This window comes from Lissotriton vulgaris, chromosome 4_1 (genome assembly GCF_964263255.1).
Source record: "Lissotriton vulgaris chromosome 4_1, aLisVul1.2, whole genome shotgun sequence".
Classification (NCBI taxonomy): domain Eukaryota; kingdom Metazoa; phylum Chordata; class Amphibia; order Caudata; family Salamandridae; genus Lissotriton; species Lissotriton vulgaris.
Genome location: NC_141691.1, coordinates 2,077,904,968 through 2,077,928,097, shown reverse-complemented (window position 1 = coordinate 2,077,928,097; position 23,130 = coordinate 2,077,904,968). Strand labels below are relative to the sequence as shown.

The 23,130-nt window shown below is 48.9% G+C and overlaps 1 protein-coding gene across 1 annotated transcript in view; it reads left to right on the top strand.

The window, feature by feature from the left end:
* Positions 1-23,130, top strand: part of LOC147725067 (speriolin-like protein) — a 69,908-nt gene that overhangs the window by 19,938 nt on the left and 26,840 nt on the right. Inside the window, exon 3 of the mRNA XM_086967101.1 lies at positions 17,505-17,647. Within this exon, the coding sequence (XP_086823227.1) occupies positions 17,505-17,647 (143 nt within the window). The remainder of the gene's footprint in view (positions 1-17,504; positions 17,648-23,130) is intronic.

Here is a 23,130-nt window from a genome sequence, read left to right as displayed (position 1 = left end):
AATGGGAGGCCGGTAGTCACAATTTAAGTGGACTCCGCTTGGTGGCATAATACATGCTGAAGCACAGGAGAGACCCCTGGTGTACCTATGCCCTGGGTGCCTCGGTACCATATACTAGGGAATTAAAAGGGTACACCAGTAGCCAATTGAGAAGGTACCAAAGTACTTACTACTGTCAAATTAAGGGAGAAAGCACAGTGACTAAGGTCCTGATTCTCAGGATCCCAGTCACACTAGTCATAAAAAGGAATAACAATTGCAAAAAGTGGGTGGAACCATGAAAGCAGATCCTACTTTCCTACAGACGGTAAACCGCCACAGTGAATGCTGTGGAGGAAGGGCCAGCCTAGAATCTAAGCCGCATTCAGAGCGTAAATAACCAAAGTGAATGCTGTGCATGAAGGGCCAGTCTGGAATAGAAGCAGCATGGGAGGGTAAATAACCACATTGAAATCTGCATGAAGGGCCATTTTAGAATCGAGGCCCTATACAGAGGGTAAATAACCACAGTGAATGGTGTGCATGAAGGTCCGGTCTACAGTAGAACCAGCATGGAGGGTAAATAACCACAGTGAATGCTCCTCATGAAGGTCCGGTCTACAGTAGAACCAGCATGGAGGGTAAATAACCACAGTGAATGCTGTGCATGAAGGGCCAGTCTAGAATAGAAGCAGCATGGAGGGTAAATAACCACAGTGAATGCTGTGCATGAAGGGCCAGTCTAGAATAGAAGCAGCATGGAGGGTAAATAACCACAGTGAATGCTGTGCATGAAGGGCCAGTCTAGAATAGAAGCAGCATGGAGGGTAAATAACCACAGTGAATGCAGGGCATGAAGGGCCAGTCTAGAATAGAAGCAGCATGGAGGGTAAATAACCACAGTGAATGCAGGGCATGAAGGGCCAGTCTAGAATAGAAGCAGCATGGAGGGTAAATAACCACAGTGAATGCAGGGCATGAAGGGCCAGTCTAGAATAGAAGCAGCATGGAGGGTAAATAACCACAGTGAATGCTGTGCATGAAGGGCCAGTCTAGAATAGAAGCAGCATGGAGGGTAAATAACCACAGTGAATGCTGTACATGAAGGACCAGTCTAGAATAGAAGCAGCATGGAGGGTAAATAACCACAGTGAATGCAGGGCATGAAGGGCCAGTCTAGAATAGAAGCAGCATGGAGGGTAAATAACCACAGTGAATGCAGGGCATGAAGGGCCAGTCTAGAATAGAAGCAGCATGGAGGGTAAATAACCACAGTGAATGCTGTGCATGAAGGGAGAGCCTAGAACAGAAGCAGCATGGAGGATAAATAACCACAGTAAATGTTGTGCATGAAGGGCCAGTCTAGAATAGAAGCAACATGGAGGGGAAATATCCACAGTGGAATGCTGTGCATGAAGTACAGTTTATGGTTTAATTATTTTTTATTAAAGTCAATGCATAGTAAATGGAACGTTCACCACATGTACAATTAGTCAAGTGTTGTTAAGAAGGGACATAAAAGCAAACAGGGCCCAGGGGTAGGTCCGATGTAGCATGCAAATGCCAGCCTGGTGAAAGACAGTCATTAATATGCAGAAATCAGGTGAAACATCAAAATAAGAACTTCCCGTGAGTGATAATTTTTCCATACCCAGTACATGCCACATCCTGTGCAGCCAGCCCGTAATTGAGGGGGTAGTGATGGTGCGCCAGTGTGTGAGGATATTTTGCACCGCGGAACCCAGTGCAATGGCAATTTGACGTCCTCTGCGGGAGCGTAAGGTGTGTCAGTGGGTTAGGAAGCCCTAATAAGACGTACGCTGGGAAGCGTGGAACGCTGTTTGAAAATGTTTGTCCACGTCGTCGAGTACCTATGTCCAGTAAGATTGGAGATGGTCACAGTCCCACAACAGGTGTACCAGGTTGCCAACTTGACCACAGCCTCGCCCGCAGAGTCTTTCTTTACTATGATCGATCTCGTACAACCATTCTGGGGTGTAGTACCAGTATGTGGTTATTTTCGTGAGTGTCTCCGTGAGCCCAGTGTGGTATGCGGAGTGGCGTGCTCTATAGGAAATGTTCTCCCATTGTTTATGACTAAGGACCCTGCCCAGTTCTCTTTCCCATCGTTCCCTGCCTGGGTTGTAAATATGTGCCTGTGGCGTCTGTAGCATCTTATAAAGGTCAGATATGAGTTTAACGTCTGAGGTTTGGGATATGAGCCATCGTTCATACGGTAGGAGACGTCTGTCTACGCTCGTCCTCCCCTGTGGTTGGAGTGCCCAGTGTCTGACTTGGAGACATCGCATCCGCTCCATCTCGGGGAGGCCATGTTCTTGTTTAAAAAGTGGGAAGGGGATCACCCCCTCTGGACTATAGATGTGATATAAGAAGCGGCAACCCGCCAGTCGCCAATGTGTGAAGGTCCTTCTCCCTGTGCCCGGGGTGAAGTCTGGGTTATCTGCTAGCGGCGTAAGCGAGGATGGGAAAGATGTAAGGTCATGGGCAACACTGGTGGCGTCCCACACTTCTAAGGGAACCCGTGTGATGTATGAGGTGTAGAGGTTTGCAGGCCTATGGGCCTTCCGCAGAAGGAATATGCTACTTACCAGTATGCATCTGTTCTTGGCATGTAGGGCTGCTGACATTCATATCTGTGCATAGATCGCCGCCCGGTGTTGGGTCCGGATGATTGCACTTTGTTGTCTTGGAAGAGTCTTCGAAGTATCACGAGATAGGTGACTCCCCTGGACTACAGTGCGCATGGGCATCTTCTCCATCCTTAGATTGTTTTTCGCCATTGTGGCAGAGATGGAGATAGTAAAGTAAGAGATGTCCAAGCAAGAGATAATGCTGCAGCTGCGACAGGCACCGGGGAGGAGGGCGGGCGATATGAATGTCAGCAGCCCTACATGCCAAGAACAGATGCATACTGGTAAGTAGCATATTCCGTTCGAGGCATGTGGGCTGCTGAATTCATATCTGTGCATAGACTGTATAGCAGTATCTCCTCTAGCGTTGGCTACCTGTGCCAGCTGCAGCAGTTTGAAAAAGAGTTTTGAGGACAGCCTGGCCTACAGCAGCTTGCTGTTTTGCTTGCACGTCTACACAGTAGTGTTTTGTGAAAGTGTGTATGGTGGTCCATGTGGCTGCCTTACAGATGTCTTCAAGAGGAATATTTCCTAGGAAAGCCATGGATGCCCCCATTTTCCTTGTAGAGTGTGCTCTTGGGGGGATGGTTAAAGTGCGTTTTGCCTTTTGTGTACCACGGTTGTCTCGCCCATGTGGGAGCAACTAGGATTAGCGTGAGTGAGTGTTGCCGCAGTTTGCGTGCCACCAGCGGGATCAGCGGTGCTGGGGGAAAAGCGTACGCAAATCTGCCTGACCAGTTCATCCATATCGCATTGCCCTGTGACAACGGATGTGAGAATCTGGCGGCAAAGTACTGGCATTTGGAGTGTTCTTTTGTGGCAAACAGGTCTATTTCTGGGTGACCCCACTCTTTGAAGAATGGCTGGAGAACTTTGGGATGAATCTCCCATTCGTGTAGTTGTTGGCTGTGCCTGCTGAGCAGGTCGGCAATTTGATTGTCCTTCCCTGGAAGGTGTTCTGCTAGGAGAAAAATGTTTTTTGGAATCGCCCACTTCCATATGCTTGTGCCAGATGGGACAGCTGTGGAGAGTGCGTTCCTCCCTGTTTCTGGATATGGTACATTGCGGTCATGTTGTCCGTCCGGATCAACACCGTCTTGCTGTACAAGTATTTCTGAAATGCTTTCAGTGCTAGGAATATCGCTAGCAATTCTAGTTGGTTGATATGCAGCTTTTTCTGTTTGGTTGTCCAGAGCCCTTGTACTGTGTATAGAAGGAGATGGGCTCCCCAGCCTGTCAGTGATGCGTTCGCTGTTAGTACTAGTTGTGGAACCGGCTCTTGGAACAGTCGCCCCTTGGAAAGGTTTTGTGGGTTCCACCACTGCTGAGAGTTGTGAGCACGACTGTCTACCAACACTAGGTCTTTTAGTTGTCCTTGAGCCTGGTACCACTGCCGTGCTAGGCATTCTTGTAATGGGTGCATTTGTAGTCTGGCATGGGGGACAATGAATATGCAGGAGGCCATCATGCCTATGAGCTGCATAAAGACTCGAGCTGGCAGAGAGTGTTGTGGCAGGAATTTGCGAATGAGTATCTGCATGCTGGTTATCCTTGCTTGAGTTTGGATATGCCTTTGCCACTGAGGCGTTTATAGTGGCTCCCAGGTATTGCTGTGCGTGGGATGGCTGCAGATGCGATTTTGTGTAGTTGATTGAAAACCCTTGGCTGTGTAGCAACTGAAGTGTTTAGAAGTGTGTGCTGCACACTGTTGGTACGATTTTGCTTCTATTCGCCAATCGTCCAGATAAGGGTACACATGGATGTGTTGCCTTCTCAGATGTGCTGCCACTGTTGCTAAGCATTTTGTAAACACTCTTGGAGCTGAGGTAACCCCGAAGGGCAAAACCTTGAATTGGTAGTGTTGACCTATTGTGAACCTGAGGTATTTTCTGTGGGCTGGATGGATGGGTATGTGAAAATACGCATCTTTGAGGTCCAGTGTTGCTAGGAATCTCCTTGTAGAAGCAACGGGAGCACTTGTTGTAGTGTGATCATTTGGAAGTGCTCCGACAGTATATATTGATTTAGGGGTCTGAGGTCCAATATTGGTCTGAGGGAACCGTCCTTCTTGGGAATAAGGAAGTATAGGGAGTATACTCCTGTCCCTTGCTGGTGGAAAGGGACTTGCTCTATGGCCCCCTTTTCCAGCATGCATTTCACCTCTTGTTGTAGCAGGGTGATGTGTTCCGTGAACTTAGGACGATGTCTGGGCGGTATGTTGGGTGGTGTAGAAGTCAGTCCTAGGCAATAACCAAACTGGATAATTTCCCTCACCACCTGTCCTTGGTAATTGCGTGCCAGACAGGTAGGAACTGTTGGAGTCTGCCTCCGACCGGTGTTCGGTGGTCTGGAGGTAGCGTAATGAAGTCACTGTTTTGTGGCAGTGGAGGCTCTGGTGTTATTGCCTCCACTTCCTCTTCCCTTATTATTGTTGCCCCTATAACCTCCTCTGTTTGTGTTTTTGTTGAAGGAACCTTGTGTGTTACTTTTGTATGAGCCAGATCTTTGCGAGGTATTTCCACGTGTAGTTGCTCTGTATGAGGAGCGTCGAAAGGAGCCCTCTATGTTGCTGAAATTGCAATGCCCCCATTGATTTTGCGGTTTCTGTGTCTTTTTTCATTTTATCCAAAATGGTGTCAACAGCAGGGCCAAATAGAAAATCCTGATTGACAGGTTGGTTAAGAATGGTGGACTGCACCTCATTCTTAACCCCTTCGATGCTCATGACGAGCTCAGCTCGTCATGCAGTACAGTGCTCCTGTGCTCATGACGAGCTGAGCTCGTCATGACCACACCCGTTTTCATTGCTGTCCAGCACAGCAGGGGGAACTCTCAAGCATCGATGTGGTTAAAACAGGAAATACGCAGCCATGCATGTCTGCGTAGTAAGACGCTAGTGTTAATTGACCTAGCTGCGTGGTCTGCTGCGTCAAGCGCACATTTGATGGAGGCGTTTGTTATGAATTTTCCCTCCTGTATGAGGTCATCAGCTTGTGCTTTAAAAGGCTCAGGTAGGTGTTGCATTAGGCTTTCGAGCTGATCATAGTGCGCCCTGTCGTAACGAGCCAGTAGGGCTTGTGTGTTAGCAATTCTCCATGAGTTGGAGGCTTGTGCTGCTACCCTTTTGCCTGATGCCTCTAGTATTTTTGACTCTTTATCAGGGGGAGGTGCTTCCCCTGTTTGCGAGTTGGCCCTTTTACGTGCATTAGCCACTACCAGTGAGTCCAGTGGTAACTGCCCTTGATGTAAGTAGGGTCTGTAGGAGTTGCCCTATACTTCTTTTCTATTCTGGGATTGATTACCCGTGCCCTGGCTGTATCCTTAAATATGTCAGGTGCATGTTTTAGAACTCCCTTTAACATGGGAAGTGTTCTGACACTTTTCTGAAGTAGGCAAGGTGTCAAATAAGAAGTCTTCCTCAATAGGGTCATTAGTCATGTCTACATTGTGGAATAGTGCTGCCCTGTCTGAGTTGATTGAAGACTATGGTGTCATCAGTAGGTGACGGTTTAGTAGGATAAGAGGGTACATCAGGGATGCTCACTGAATGGTGAAGAGGCTCTGTAAATAAACTCTTGTAGAGGGGGACTGCGATAAGTCTAAGGCGATTGACTTGTCTGTGTTCATTTTGAACCCGGCCACTTTAGCGAAGGCGTCCAACTCCACTATACAGGCTGGCAGGGCAGTACGTGGATTTTCTAAAGAGATCAGTATATCGTCTGCATGGAGACTGATGGTATGTTGAAGCCGCCAAACTTTATCCCTGTAGCTGCCTGATTTCGGCGAATTCTCTGGGCAAGTGGCTCCATGTTCAGGGCGAATAAGAGGGGCGATAGTGGGCATCCTTGCCTCGTGCCCCTCTCACTAATCAAAACTAGACGAGCTATAGCCATTCATCCGGACTACTGCAGTGGGGGGCTTGTAACAGTTAAAAATGAGGTTGCGAAATTTCTCTCCAATCCCCACCTTTGCCATGAGCAGTTCTAAATAGGGCCAATGAAAACGGTTGAATGCCTTTTCGGCGTCTACTGCTAGCATCATTCTCTCTCCCTGCACTCTGGAAGCTTTTTCTATCAGGTGGACAATGCGTTTGGTATTATCTACCGTCTGGCGTTCAGGTATAAAGCCCGCCTTTTCCGGGTCTATGAGGCCAGGTAAATGGGGGGGCAAGTCGGGCTGCTAGGATCCCTGTATACAGTTTGAGATCCACGTTTAATAACGATATCGGCCGGTAGGCTCCACATTTGGTTCTGTCTTTCCCAGGTTTGGGAATGACCGTTATTGAAGCTCGGAGAACGTCAGGTGGTATCGCCCAGTGTTTGGCAAATGTGTTAAAAAGGCGGGTGAGAATCGGGGCGAGTGTAGTGCAAAATTTCTTATAAAAAATGGCTGGAAAGCCATCCTGTCCCGGTGCTTTCCCTAGTTTGAGCCTAGCGATGGAGGCAACTACCTCTTCAATGCAGATGTCTCTCTCTCTCTCTCTCTCTCTCTCTCTCTCTCTCGATATTCTGTTTGGGGCGGAGATAGGGAAGGGAGTACCACCAAATCTAGGAAAACAAGAGCCTCTCGGCCGTTCAGCGGGCTGCCCGTATAGAAGGTGGCATAAAAATTGCGGAAGGCATCCGCAATCCCGGCGTCCTCTGAGACACAGGTACTGTTGGGTCGGGCAATCTCTTTGACTTTCTGCTGTTGGCGTATTACCCGTAACCTGTTAGCCAACAGGCAGCCACATCTGTCGCCTCCGGTATAATAGGCATGCCGCAGCCCTAGTGCCGCGAATTCCACGCGATTCATGTCTAAGGCCGATAATTGGTGTTGCGTGGCCTTAAGTTGCTTCCAAATTCTTGGGGCCCCAGTTCGTTGGTGCAGTTGCTCCAGTTCATGGACGCGCTGCGTGAGTTCGTCGCGTTTAGGTTGTCTGTGTCTGTTTTCGGCGGATGAGAGGGTTATAAATTCCCCGCAGAGAACCGCCTTTAAAGCAGCCCACTGCGTCGCAAGGGTTGTGTCAGAGTTAGCATTGTGAGACAGGTAATCTTGGATGGCATCTTGAATATGTTTCACCACATCCCCTCTATGCAATAACGTGTCTCTAAGGCGCCATACTCTAGGGGGGTACGATGCAGGTGGCAGGGTGAGCGTTGTGGTGACTGGTGCATGGTCTGAGAGTGAGATAACCCCTATCTCTGTTGTGGTAGATAGTGTGCATACCGGGCTAGAGGCTAAAAGGTAGTCTAGTCTGGCGTATGTTTTGTGTGCATTGGAGTAGTCTTTATCGTGTGGGTGACGACCAAAGATCGTGAAGATCTAATTCCTTTAGTGGTCTATGCTGCTGGTTGATAGCGCCCCTGTCTGGTGAGTTCGTTGGCCAGACCTATCCAGGATATTATCAAAGACCAGGTTTAAGTCGCCCCCCAGTATAATGTGTCTGTCTGGCGTGGCTGTAGCCTCCGTAAGGGCCGAGTGTAGGAACTGTTCTTGGCCCTCATTAGGGCCGTAAAGGGACCCAACAGTAAACGTGAAGCCCCTCAAGGCGAAGCGATATGCAAGCAGCCTCCCTCTAAGTTCTGCGCTTTTATGTAGGACCTACCCTTTGAATTGTCGTGCCACTAGAATTGCTATTCCCGCTGACTTGGGGCTAGAAGAGAACTGTGCTGGGAATTTATGCGAGCGCAGCCGATGGCAATCCCGAGCCAACAAGTGAGTCTCCTGTAATAAACATATGTCCGCATGCGCATTTTCTAGATAGGATAAAATTGCTCGTCGTTTAACAGGATTATTCAGGCCCCTCACATAAAGGGTCAGAATCTTAAGGGTGGTGGGGGGCATAGCGGATTTGATCAAGCTAGTATCCGAGGCCTGGTGAGGCGTGTCATATGTGCAGGTGTTGGTATGACGAGGCGGGACCTCACAGACCTGCAAGGGTGTAAACTCTGGAAGTGGAAAGCTAATATGGAGCACTGGACATCCTTCTCTCGCCCGTTCCCCAACTCCCCCAAACACTCCCCTTCCCACCATTCCCTCTCTCCCCAAAAACCCCAAAAATTCAAAGGTCTAAAGTCCATCACCATACGGGGAGATCAGAGATGTATTCTCTTGGGGTGTTACAGTCAGTTCAGAATACTCCTCCCTCCCGCCGACGGACCGGCACAAGAAATGAACAGCCTGCGAATGCAGATGATGAAGCCACTAATGTCAGCTGGGATGGGGTGAGGACAGGTCTGAGGCGACTGCCTCATCCGCGGCACGCTGCCCATCTCTGATGTCGGTTGCTGGGGGCTTCCTGATACGGCGTCTCCTGCCCTGCTGGCGCCACTGGGAGCCCGGGGCCGCAGTCCCCCCAGTGCGGACCAGCGAGCTATCTTCCTCCTCCGGTAGATCTATTCCTAGCAGGCGGCAGGCTTCTCTCAATGAGCGGATCTGAAACAGCTTGTTATCGAGTTTAAACACTATGCGAAAGGGATGGCCCCAGCTGTAGGGAATTTGGTGCTGTTGGAGATATGTTGTGACAGGTTTAAAGGACCGTCTCTTCTGTAAAGTAAGTGCTGACAGATCCTGGGGAAAGACCGGTGCGTGGTTCTTGAAGGTTATGGGGTGTAACTGCCGAGCTTTCTGTAGAATGTCCTCCTTTGTGCGGTAGTCCTGCACACATACCAGGATGTCTGACGGGGTACAACGCGTTCCTCGCGGGGGCCCCCACTCTATGCGCTCTATCGAGTTGAAGCTCTGACTCTAGTGGACGGCCCAAGATGTGGTTAAAAAGTTTCCTAGTGAAGCCAAATAAGTCTTTACACATCATATCCATATGTTATGGCGCCGTGATCTGTTCTCTAAGTCCTCCATGTGCGATTGTAGTTCCACCTGCTGGTCGTGGAGCCTCAGTATCTCTTGCTGGAGGGCCTCGATGTCGGTGTCACGTCCATCAGCCTTCGTCTCCAGTGTCACTACTCGTTCCCCTATCCCATCAACATCTCTGCGAACCTCCTTAAGCTCTTCAGTGAATTATTTCTTGAAGGTGTGAATGTAATCTCTTAGTGCTGTGAAGAGCGATTCTATGAAGGCTTTCGTCATGGGCTCTGAGCCGTCCGCAGAGCCCGTAGCTGGACGTGTGGCAACCACAGCCATGTCTTTGGGCGACCGAGTCGCCTGGGCCTGCGCAAACAGGTGTTTAACTGTTTTGTCCTTGCATACCCACGCACCGGACATGTTATATGGGCCCCTTATTGGGATCCCTCTTCTTGAGGCTTAGACCAGTCACCGGATAGGGCCACTCCGTGAATGTCTGCGTGTTGGGTCGTGGCAGAAAATCAATGTGCTGTATCTCGCCGGCCACCCGGACCTCCTCTTGGGCTGTACAAGATCTGTCCTGCCTTCCCCCAAGACCACTCGCCAAACCTGTCTATATCAGGCCATCAGTTGGGGCTCGGACTACCACCTCAACCGCGTCCAGTCTCCGCGCAGTTGGCCGCCGCCCTTCTTTCACCAGATTCCCGGCTGCGTCGACCTGGAGGCCTGCAATGCCCCTCACCGGCTCTCGCGTCAGATCACCTCCACTGGCCTCGTTCGTCCGAGCTGCGGCCGTGACGTAAGATGGGGGCGCCGCTGCTCTATCTCCGCTTCTCTCGCAGGCCACCGCACGTCAGCGGCGACGAAGATTCCGACCTCCGGGCCGGGAGACCCTCCACCCCTCCACCACTCCTCACTGTGTGCCTCCAAGAGCCCCCGGGGCTCGGCGGCGGCTGCTCTTCACCGCTCCTGACTGTTCGTCGCCCAGTTCCGATAAATAGCCCGGGACTCAAACACCTCAACGCGCCCTGTCCAGAGTAAGGCCGCGGCACTGGGTGTTGCTCCTGCACCAATGTCTGCTGCGTGTTAGCCAGGGGTTCCCTTCCTTCGCCTTCAACTGCCCGTGTGGTGCCTCACTGCTTCTGCCTATCTACCCCTGGGACGCTGCAGGCCGTTTCGGCTACCTCCGGAGCTCTCCTGGCACTGCGCGCCACCCCCTGGCTCAGTCTGCCTTTGCTCCCATAAACGCAGGGGTCCCGCCGAGTTTGTGTGCGCACCGGCAGTGGGGTCCAGCAATTGTTCTGGGCCTTCTTTGCTAGCTGAATCACAAGGCGCCTCCGGGTCCCAGGGACCTCCCTTCAGCCCCGCTCCGCCAGGGGCCCACAGCGAAGGCCTCGCTGTATGTCCGCTCGCCTCCTCACCTCGGCCACCGGCACTTCTGTTTGTTCTGTTCACTCCTGCTGCTCCAGTATCAGGGCCTCTCTGGCTAGATCGCTAGGAGGCCTTCCGCGCTGCTGCCAAATGGCGGTTCCTGCCCCCTCCTCCGATATTGCCGTCTGCACTCTCCCCTGTCCGGACCCAGCAGGCAAGCTCCTCTCCCGCTGACGTGGGCCTGGGCCGCTGCAACAGCCTCCCCGGCTGTCTATGGGTTTGCCACATCGTCTTTCTGCTCACCGGGGGCTCCGGGATTTTCGTTTCCCATTCCAAGATGGCGGCTCCTCTATCTCCCGCCGCACCTCCATTGTCGCAGCGGGAGACTGTCACAAAGCTCGGCTGCCAAACTTCAGACTGGCAGCAGCTGCTCCCGCGGCAAGCTCAGCAGGGCTCCCGGTCCCGCGGGACAGTGCGCACCGGCCGGCCGCGATCTCCGCTCTTCCCCCTCGCAGGCCTCAAAGGCCCCGGACTGTCAGCCGCCGATATAAGCTCCCGTCGTGGACTTTCCGGTCTCCACACGGAGGTCAGGTGCCCTGAGGACACTCGACTCTCCTCTGGAGTGCCGACCGTTGCTTTTTCGGCCCCCAGGCCGGTGCTATCAGAGGCCGTCGGGGGTGCTCGAGAACCGAGTGTCTTCTCACGTTATGTTATGTTATTTATTTGTTAAAGCGCAACAGCTGCCCCAGCAACGGAGCGTCCCGGCGCTGACCTAACCAGTACCTGAGGAGAGGGTGGGAACCAACAGAAGATTAGATGACAGAGAAGAGATGGGTTTTGAGTTCCTTTCGGAAGGCAGTCAGATTGGTTTGGGCACGGATGTGTAGAGGTAGGGAGTTCCATAGTTTTGCCCCTAAGACTTTGAAGGAACGTCCACCCGTTCTACAGAGCTTAATTCGGGGGACCATTACGAGGTGTTGTCCCAGTGAGCGCAGGGTGCGCTGGGGAGTGTAGGGTACCAGAAGCGGGCGTAGGAGTTCAGGACAATCAGAGTTGAGAATTTTGAATGCCATGGTAAGAGTTTTGAAATGAATGCAAGATTCAATTGGTAGCCAGTTGCCATCTTGGCCACGCCCCATGAAGAACAGTTTAGAATGGTAACCGCATACAAGGGGTAAAAACAGTGAATGTTGTGCATGAAGGACTGGTCTAGAATCGAGGCCCCATACAGAGGGTAAATAACCACAGTGAATGCTGTGGATGAAGGACAGTCTGCTTGTCTGACATTTTGAACACGTAGTGAAGAGTGGAAGTGAAAGATTAGGTTCAAAATAAGGAAAATATTGAAGAAAACAGTGGAGACTCCCTTGCACAATGTGCGGTAGAACATCTGAGGCTCTCTCAGGAAGGTTCTATGTGGTTAGGCTGTTCTGATTGGCTGTACATTTTGTTTGGTCTCTTTTACAAAAAGAGGTGGTTTATGCTACAAAACTAGATGAGGCCTTATTCTTTTTTGTACCTATTTCTAAGGTTATTTCTTATATACCGGGGACTCACATCTCAACGACGGGGAATAATACAAGCAATGGGAATCTGTAAAAGTTACCAATACTGGAGAACCAAAGTTACAGGTAAGTAACTTGTTTTCATGAAGGGCCAGTCTAGAATGGAAGAAGCATACAGAGGGTAAATACCCACAGTGAATGCTGTGCTTGAAGGGTCAGTCTAGAATGGAAGAAGCATACAGAGGGGTAAATATCCACAGTGGTTGCTGTGCATGAAGGGCCAGGTGTAGAATCGAGAACCCATACAAACTGTAAGTTACCACAGTGAAAGCTGTGCATGAAGGGCCAGTTTAGAATCTAGGCTACATACAGAGGATAAACCCACAGTGAATGCTGTGCATGAAGGACCAGTCTAGAATGGAAGCCACATACAGAGGGTAAATACCCACAGTGAATGAATGCTGTGCATTAAGGGTCAGTCTAGTATGCAAGAAGCATACAGAGGGTAAATACCCACAGTGAATGCTGTGCCTGAAGGGACAGTCTAGAATAGAAGCAGCATGGAGGGTAATTAACCACAGTGAATGCTGTGCATGAAGTACAGTTTAAAATGGTAGCCGCATACAGAGGGTAAAAAACAGTGAATGTTGTGCATGAAGGGCTGGTCTAAAATCAAGGCCCCATACAGAGGGTAAATACCCACAGTGAATGCTGTGCATGAAGGGCCAGGGTCCACAAAGGAAGCCACATACAGAGGATAACTAACCACAGTGAATGCTGTGCATGAAGGCCCAGTCTAGAATGGAAGCCACATATAGAGGGTAAATAACCCCAGTGAATGCTGTGCATGAAGGGCCAGTCTAGAATGGAAGAAGCATACAGAGGGTAAATACCCACAGTGAATGCTGTGCTTGAAGGGCCAGTTTAGAATCGAGGCCCAATACAGAAAATAAATAACCACAGTGAATGCTGTGCATGAAGGACCGGTTTAGAATCGAGGCCCCATACAAACTGTAAATAACCACAGTGAATGCTGTGCATGAAGGGCCAGTCTGGAAGAGAAGCCGCATGGAGGGTAAATAACCACAGTGAATGCTGTGCATGATGGGCCAGTATAGAATAGAAGCAGCATGGAGGGGAAATATTGTGGAAGTAGCAAGGACCCCCTGAACCACTCATAGGTTGATTCCTAGGACAGGGAAAGTTTCATCAATGTTTTATCACTCCTAGGCAATCTTCAATATATAATGGTGTATAAAAAACCAAACCTTTAGTCAGACAACATTGCAATGACAACCAATAATAAAAAATGAAGAGTAAAAAAGTCAGAATGAATTGTTTTTGTATACTACTATAATAAAGGAAGAACTTTGAGGCTTTGAGGCGGGTAAACTCGGGAACCACAGCGCCAATCCACACACCTGATACACCATTGTAATCGTCAGGGTGTGCAGATGGTTATAGGCTATATAAACTAAAAAAAAAACCGTTATTTAAAAAATGTACTTAAAAAAAAGTAGTCCCTCCGAAGTAGCGCCGGCCGCACGGGGAGGAGCGGGACGAGGAGCGGCGGACATGGTGCGGGGGGAGCGGTGACGTGAGGAGCAGCGGACAGGTGGGAGGAGCAGTGACCAGCGGCGGTGAGGTGACGAGCAGCGGACAGGCGGGAGGAGCGGTGACCAGCGGCGGTGAGGAGCGAGGAGCGGCGGAGCGGTAAACGGAGGAGGGCAGGGGAGGAGTGGCGGCTGAGGTAAGGGGACCCAGGGACAATGTCAGGGCAAGCGGGCGTCGGGGCAGGCGGTGGACGGGCCGGGCCGGGGCCCGGGCTTCTGGACAATGTCGGGGCGGGCAGGGGTCGGGGAAGCCTGATTGCTCCCGGACAAGGTCGGGACGGGCTGCTAGTATTCTTATAAAAAGTTAATTAAAAAATCCTCACATAAGGATTAAAGACAACCAACATTTCTGCCACATTTTGATTTTATGATTCACAGTATTGTATTGTTTATTGCTGCAATGTTTTTCTGATGTATATAATTAGTTAATGTATGGTTTGTCTTTAATCCTTATGTGAGGATTTTTTAATTAACTTTTTATAAGAATAAAAACAATTCATTCTGATTTTTTTACTCTTCATTTTTTATTATTGGTTGTCATTGCATTTAGAAAATGTATAAAAATGTTGTCTGACTAAAGGTTTGGTTTTTTATACACCATTATATATTGAAGATTGCCTAGGAGTGATAAACCATTGATGGAGGGGAAATATCCACAGTGAATGTTGTGCATGAAGTACCAGTCTGGTATGGAAGCCACATACAGAGGGTAAATCCCCACAGTGAATGCTGTGCATGAAGTACCAGTCTAGAATGGAAGCCACATACAGAGGGTAAATACCCACAGTGAATGCTGTGCATGAAGTACCAGTCTGGTATGGAAGCCACATACAGAGGGTAAATCCCCACAGTGAATGCTGTGCATGAAGTACCAGTCTAGAATGGACGCCACATACAGAGGGTAAATACCCACAGTGAATGCTGTGCATGAAGTACCAGTCTAGAATGGAAGCCACATACAGAGGGTAAATCCCCACAGTGAATGCTGTGCATGAAGTACCAGTCTAGAATGGAAGCCACATACAGAGGGTAAATACCCACAGTGAATGCTGTGCATGAAGTACCAGTCTAGAATGGAAGCCACATACAGAGGGTAAATAACGACAGTGAAAGCTGTTAATGAAGGGCCAGTCTAGAATGGAAGCCCCGTACTGTGGGTAAATAACCACAGTGAATGCTGTGCATGAAGTACAGTCTAGAATGGAAGAGGCATACAGAGGGTAAATAACGACAGTGAAAACTGTGCAAAAATGGACAGTCTAGAATGGAAGCCACATACAGAGGGTAAATACCCACAGTGAATGCTGTGCATGACGGGCCAGTTTAGAATAGAGGGCCCCATACAGAGGGTAAATAACCACAGTGACTGCTGTGCATGAAGGGCCAGTCTAGAATGGAGGCTTCATACAGAGGCTAAATACCCACAGTAAAAGCTGAGCATGAAGCACCAGTCTAAAATGGAAGCCACATAGAGTGGTAAAGCACCACAGTGAATGTTGTGTATGAAGGGCCAGTTCAAACTCTAGGCCCCATACAAAGGATAAAAAACTACAGTGAATGCTGTGCATGAAGGGCCAGTCTAGAATGGAAGCCATATACAGAGGCTAAATAAACACAGTGAATGCTGTGCATGAAGGGTCAGTCTAGAATGGAAGCCATATACAGAGGCTAAATAAACACAGTGAATGCTGTGCATGAAGGGTCAGTCTAGAATGGAAGCCATATACAGAGGCTAAATAAGCACAGTGAATGCTGTGCATGAAGGACCAGACTAGAATGGAAGCCACATACAGAGGGTAAATAAGCACAGTGAATGCTGTGCATGAAGGGTCAGTCTAGAATGGAAGCCATATACAGAGGCTAAATAAGCACAGTGAATGCTGTGCATGAAGGGCCAGTCTAGAATGGAAGCCATATACAGAGGCTAAATAAGCACAGTGAATGCTGTGCATGAAGGACCAGTCTAGAATAGAAGCCACATACAGAGGATAAATAAGCACAGTGAATGCTGTGCATGAAGGGTCAGTCTAGAATGGAAGCCACACACAGAGGGTAAATAACCACAGTGAATACGGAGCATGAAGAGCCAGTGTAGAATAGAAGCAGCATGGTGGGTAAATACCCACAGTGTTTACTGTGCATGCTACAATCGAAGTAGCATGGAGGGTAAATAACCACAGGGAATGCTGTGCATGAAGGACCATTACCTCTACACGTCCCTCGTCCTCGACCACCAGGCCGAGGGTGGGTGGAGTCTAAAAAGCGTTTCCTGTTTTGTTTCCTGTCTTGTGGAATACCTCATGTGTGATGACTGGGTCGAGGATGAGTACGAGTAGGACTAAGAGTAATGGGGATTACCCAAAGTAATCATAGCAGTCTAAAATGGAGGCTCCATACAGAGGGTAAATACCCACAATAAAGGCTGAGCATGAAGCACCAGTCTAGAATGAAAGCCGCATATAGAGGGTAATTACCACAGTGAATACTATGCAAGAATGGTCATTCTAGAATCAAAGCTGCATACAGAGGGTTAATAACCACAGTGGAAAACCATTCATATTTAAAGTAATGAACAATTTGGTAGCCATAGTAGTGTCAGCACACTCCTATCCAAATCACTGCGAAGTGTCCAACTAGTAAAGGGGAACGGCTGCCAATCAAATGCTCCACAAATAAGCACTTTTAAATAGGTCACCAGAAAGTCTTCATAGTCCCTCCAACCAATTTTTTATTCACAAGTTTTTCTCGCAGAGAATGTTGTAGCCAGCCGACACATTGTTTGAGACTTGATAATAATAACCAAATGATGTATTCAGGGCTTCATCAAATCTAAGTATCCAGTCTCATCCGGGACTGGTGGAATAACATGTATTTAATATATAGTATATGTAATATTTTTGAAAAATCCTGTTGTATTGAAAAAACTAAGATGGCTTTAAAGAATGTAATGTGTGATGACTCAGCTGACTTTTGAGATGTAAAATGAACCCTTCTGCTTTGCAATGCAAAGACTCCACAGGAGGCAGAATGATACTCAAAACAGCCAACAGCACGAGGTACAACACTCCTCTGGGCAGCCACGGCCCGCGCTATATTGTAAACAGTTGGTAACAATAGCACTTACTGACCGCTTGACCGTTGCTCTGGCGAGCCAGACCTAAGAGCGACAAAAGGTACCACTAAGGTGCTCATGATGAGGGGTCCATAGTATCCAGTGGAGCAGCGGACCTTGGCCACGGTGAGGTCAACCCTTACTTGCGACATTCTCTGGGACATTTGGTAAAGTTGTAGGGGATAATGAGGAATTACCAGCAGAATCAGGCCCTTAATTCTTGATTGCCCAGGTAATTCTTCATTCCTCAGGAGATTCAATCCAGAATCCCTGTTAATTCCTCATCTCTGGGGTTAATAAAACCATAGCATTGTTAACTCCATGGATATGGAATTAACACCCTACATCATTCCTGTGTTGGTCTCTCTGGATGTCTGTGTTCGCTTCTCAGTGGGTGACCCCACTGTGTATGAGTAAATTTAACATGGTGTCGGGTTAACGGCTTGACCAGGAGGATGGGAGCTCTCACCCTGCATTCTTGTCTTTTCAGACCCCAAACAGCTTCAGCGCTGCCAGAGAGTGGTAGGAGAGATCGCCTTCCAGCTGGACCGGAGGATTCTCTCATCCATCTTCTTGGAACAAAGCAGATTATATGGATTTACAGTATCTAATGTGCAGGAAAAAATTATACAGGTATGTTGAGAGCTTATATGATCCACCAAGGGGCACTTTGTTGTTGACTTGAAGGTGCTGGGTCCCTGCTTTTGTTGTCAGCCTGTTTGCAAAGCTTTGGCATAACTTAGGTGAGTTTGCGTCAACCTCTACCAGTGTGGCAGCACCTTGCATCGTATCATCCAGAAAAGGAACCGACATGTAGCCTGTGGTGGCTCTTCAAGCCACTCTTAAGATGGAAGCCCATGTTCTTGCCAGTCAGCACGCCCTTTCAGTAGGCCTGGCCAATGGCTTTGCCCAAACCACTTCTTTAGCATAAGATGCAAGACATACAAGTTGAGGTAACATTAAGCTAGTGCCTGCTCACTAGATATTAAGTTCCTACACAGCATCACCATTTCCAAAAACAGTCTAACTGATCTATAGTTTAGTAACTTGACAACAGTCTTGAATCCTAGGGAAGAGCAGAGTAGGAATTGCAGCCCTTCCCCATCTGTTTCCAAAGGAACTCTGTTACATTGAGCTCTGTTGGTACATGTGTCCACCATAAATTGTTTTCTCCACAGAAGTGTTTTATTGCTGCAAAATGATTAAATCCTCTCCACAGGGGTTCTCCCATTGGACTTAAGGTCTGCTAAAAAGAATGCTTGAGGAATCCTGCACTTCCTTCGACAGAAACCCAGGTCAGAAAGCACCAGACAGCGTTTGAAAACATTCTCTTCTTAGGCGCTTAATAGTACCTATTCTTAACAAAGGCATATCAGATTATTGCTCTCTTCTCGCGATCTCATGGCTCTGAAGGTCCTCGCCACACCTAACTGATCACAGGACCACAACAGTGGAGTCCGCCCGATGCTCAGGCTTGGTCAGTTCCTAATATAAGGAGGTTGAAGAAGCTGCTGTTAGTCTCCAAAAATCCACTGGATGATGAATCCCCATCACCGATAGAGGACTTCAGATCAATCGAGGAGGAGGTTTGAAAAGATCAGCTTGATATCAAAGAGAGTAAATAAACTTAGTCTGTTTCAACAGATGACCTTTTTGCTTTTCCTTTCCCCCACAAGAACCTCAAGTGTTAGGAGACTGACTAGGGGGGCTATCTGAAGACTGCTAGGCCAGGCAGAAGGGTAGACCAGACCGGCCTCCTTAGACAGCCCTCAGCCTAGTCGGATATCACGTAAGAACTCCTGGGACAGCAGACTCATTTATCTGTGTGTTCCCTCTCCATTCCCGAACCAGCTGACCGTAGTCTAGTACCGTACCACATGTTGAGTCCGTGAAGCACCATTTGCCTGACTTCTCGGGCAAGAGCCTCCCTAATCTCTTTGCCCAAGAAGAACTATAACTAGAAGCCATTCTCCCCAGACTCACTGAGAGTATAATGCACGTTATTGTTAGGTGTAGACGCATATTGTGTGAATATTGCATTTGTAAACATTATCCAGTATTAGGGGTGTCTTTCATAGATTCACATGCCTGAATCATTCCCCGTCGTCGAGACGGGAGCCTCCGGTACATAGAAAAGTAATGTCCTAAAGACATACATAGAGAAAATAGGCCTAAGGGCCTCGTCTTAGTAGCCTATCCTTGTCCTTATGTAAAAAGGACCAAACTCTTAGAGCCAGCCAATCAGCTATGACCTCCCTCTAGAACCTTCCTGGCAGGAGCCTCAGTCCCTCAGATTTTCTACCGCACGTTGTGCTAGGGAGTCTCCAGCCTGAGTTCTCCTCAGGATCTCTTCAGAAAACAACTTGTTCACTTTTAAAAGTGACTTCTTCTACATCTCGACAAGGATTACTTCAAACCTCTTATCACTGTAGTAAGTGATTTATTTCTTCTAAATTCTGACATGTCTGAATCCCAGAAGAAAGCCCTTTTCAGGGCCTGCTCTTCATGTGGGAAGAAAAGGCTACATGTGGAGGATAAGCATGCCCTATGCTTATATTGCCTTTATCCAGAATACGTCCCTAAAGACTGTAAAATATGTAGGTCTTTCCCCAACAAGACCTTGAGAGACAGAGAAGGTCGCCTGCCCATCTGGCTTGACAGGCTCAAGGAGAGGGAGAATGTGGAATCTTCATGGGGGAGCATTTCAATGACCTCAGAAGTCTCCCTGAAGAGGCCAAGGGTAACTTCCCCTGGCCCCTCAGACACTCCTCCTATGAAGGCACAAAAGAAGTCTTCAGAGGCAAGATCAACGAAATCTTCAGTGTCTGCTAAGGACTACCAGACTTTTAAGAAGCCTACACAGTCGTCCAGCAAACTTGCGACATCCTCCTCAGCGCAAAAAAGAGTTACCACAGCGACGACGACTGTGTCGACGACAGCGTCGTCGGTTTGCCCATCGACGACGACAACTCCTTCATCGTCGTCAGCAGGTAAACCTATTCCATCTATAATCCTACTGAAATCGTCGTCGACGTCGAAAACCTCGTCGACGACGAAGATTGTCCCGTCGACGGCGTCGTCGATGAAGAGCCCACCGTCGACGATCATGTTGACGACGAAGGCGTCGACGACGAGATCACCGTCGACGAGGAATGAAGCGTCGACGAGCGCATCGTCGACGAGCGCATCGTCGATGAAGGCGTCTTCGACGATGAAAACGTCGTCTACGGAGGCACCGTCGACGGAGGCCTTACCGTCGACGAGGACACCGTCGACGGGGGATTCGTCATCGACTTTGGCCATTTCTGAGCTGTGGAAGAAATCCCAAGCTGGTAGAAATGTCGTCTCTGACCCTGCCACCGTCGACGACACCAGCAACGACGGCAGGGGCTCCTGCAACAGGTTCTGCATCTGGCAAACTAGCCAAGCAGCAGATTACACCGGAAACAACGTCTCCAAGTAAAGTGCAAACTCATTTGCCTTCAGAAATTTTCCAGAGTGAAGAATCTGAAGAAGAAGAACTCCTGGATCAAGCTACTTCCATTTCAGACCTTCATGTAAAATATCAGAGCACGGACGAGGAACAGGAGGAAATGAGCTACCATGAACACTCTGTCCAAGCTCATGTTCGCACGGAGGTCACCCCGATGGTATGCCTTCCCGCTTCTATTGTTAATGACCTTAAATACCTTATCCAGGACTACAAACAACGTTTCCCGGAATCACCGGCAACTGAGACAGGGGGCCCGACGCCTGCTACAAATACTCCAGCGGCAGCCCCAAAACAGACACAACCAGTTACTCAAGTCCGCCATGAGAAAGTCCTACCTCAGGTGATAGTGTCATCAGATGAGGAAGAAGAAGAGGAACTGGAAGAGGGAGAAGTCCAGGAAATCCAGTCAGACCACAAAGAGGAGGAAGAGTATGTAGCATCTTCCTCAGCTTCACCCCAACCACGCCAGGCAGATTCACCACCAGTGGATATTGGCGGTTTCCATAAAATAGTGGAAAGGGCGGCAAAGCAATTTCATATGGTGATGGAATCGACTGAGACTGAGTGCTTCTTACATGACTTCAAGGAGCAAACACAGAAAACAACGAAGTCTATCCCAATAATAGAATTTCTCTGGGACCAGGGAAAGAAACTGATGCTGACGCCAGCCTCTGTACCTGCGGTTGTTCCGCGTCTGGATAAAAAATACAAGGCCCCAAATACAGCGGCAGCTTGCCTAAATGGGCACCCGAAACCGGATTCGGTCGTAACCCAGGCGGCCCAAAAGAACTCTCGCAACCCTTCCTCTCCTCTGTCAGCCCCCCTGGACAAGGAAGGCAGGAAGTTGGACACAATCGGTAAACGGTTTACAACAACATCGGCCATGACCATCAAAGTGGCCAACTCCATAGCTCTGTTGGGGCGTTATAACCGCCAGCTCTGGGAAGATATAGTCCCATATTTAACGGAACTGCCAGACACAGTTCAGGGGGAAGTCAAGGCACTGCTTACGGAGGGTCAAACCTCGGCAGCTGAAATCATTGATTGTGCCATAGATGCAGCCATGACTGGCTTTCGACAACTAGCTGGGGCAGCAGTTCTGCGCCGTCAAGGATGGCTTAAGGCAACGTCGTTCAGACAGGAGGTGCAGACGAAAGTGCTGGACATGCCCTTCGACGGCCAACACCTTTTTGGTGACAAGATTGACGAGGCGCTCCAAACGATAAAGAAAGACACTGATACTGCTAGAGCACTTAGTACTTTACAGGCACGGAACCAGTCCTTTCGAGGCAACAAATCTAGGGGACAGTCCTCCTACAGAGGATCCTATCAAAATAGGTCCTCGTATTCCTACCAGAATAAATCCCAGTACCAACAGAAGCAGCAACAAGGTCGTCAGCCTTCTTATGGAAGGTCAAACTTCAGGGTCAAAAACCAGAAGAGGGGCACTGGCGGCCACCAGTGACCAATTACTCCAGCCAGTCCAGCAACTATATCTCTCATTAAAGATTGGAGGAAAATTGACCCATTTCCTAAACAATTGGCATCTCATCACCAAAGATCGGTGGGTACTTCAATTAATAAGATTCGGCCATTCCCTGGAATTCACCACCATCCCACCTGCAACACCTCCCCGCAGACTGCCACACAAACATCTACGCCTGCTACTCCAGGAAATATCTGCGATGCTGAAGAAAGGAGCAATCGAACGAGTTCCATCGTCTCTAAGAGGGAAAGGATTCTATTCCCGCTTCTTTCTTATACGCAAGGAGAAAAAATTGAGGCCCATTCTAGACCTCAGGGCTCTCAACTCTTTCCGGAAAAGTCAGTCGTTCAGGATGGTGACGATCCAAGAAATACTAGGCACACTGGAAAAAGGAGACTTTATGACATCTTTGGATCTCCAAGATGCCTACTACCACATCCCGATCCTCAAGTGTCACAGAAAATTCCTGAGATTCGAAGTGGCATGACAGCATTACCAATTCAAGGTCCTACCATTTGGCCTCAAAGTGCCTTGCACCTGTGGCAGCTTTCCTGCGTCAAATGGGTCACCAAGTCTTCCCCTACCTCGACGACTGGCTGGTAAAGGCACCTTCAGCTGCAGGTGTGACCGAATCCTCCAACGCCTGCATCAATCTTTTTCAGCAGCTAGGATTAACTTTCAATCTCGACAAATCCTGCATGACCCCTATAAGAATCATCACCTTCCTCGGGGCAACCTTGAACCACGGAATGCGCAAGGGTATTCCCTTCAAAGGAGAGGACAAACAAAATAATATCTCTGGCCACGACTGTGGCATCAAGGAAGTCCCTAAAAGTTCGAACCTACAAATCACTCCTAGGAATGATGTCTTCTTGTATACTCCTCATCCCTCACTGCAGACTCAGGATGCGCCCATTGCAAGAAGCCCTCACAAACCAATGGACAAAGAGTACAGGTTCCTTCGAGGACATGGTGAAGATAACTCCACAAATATCCAAGAGTCTGGACTGGTGGAGGAATCACAAGAATCTGTCTATAGGACTGCCATTCCTACTTCCAGCAACACCTCTGGTGATCACCACGGATGCCTCCCTGGAAGGCTGGGGAGCTGTCCTCCAGGACCTTCAGATAAGCGGC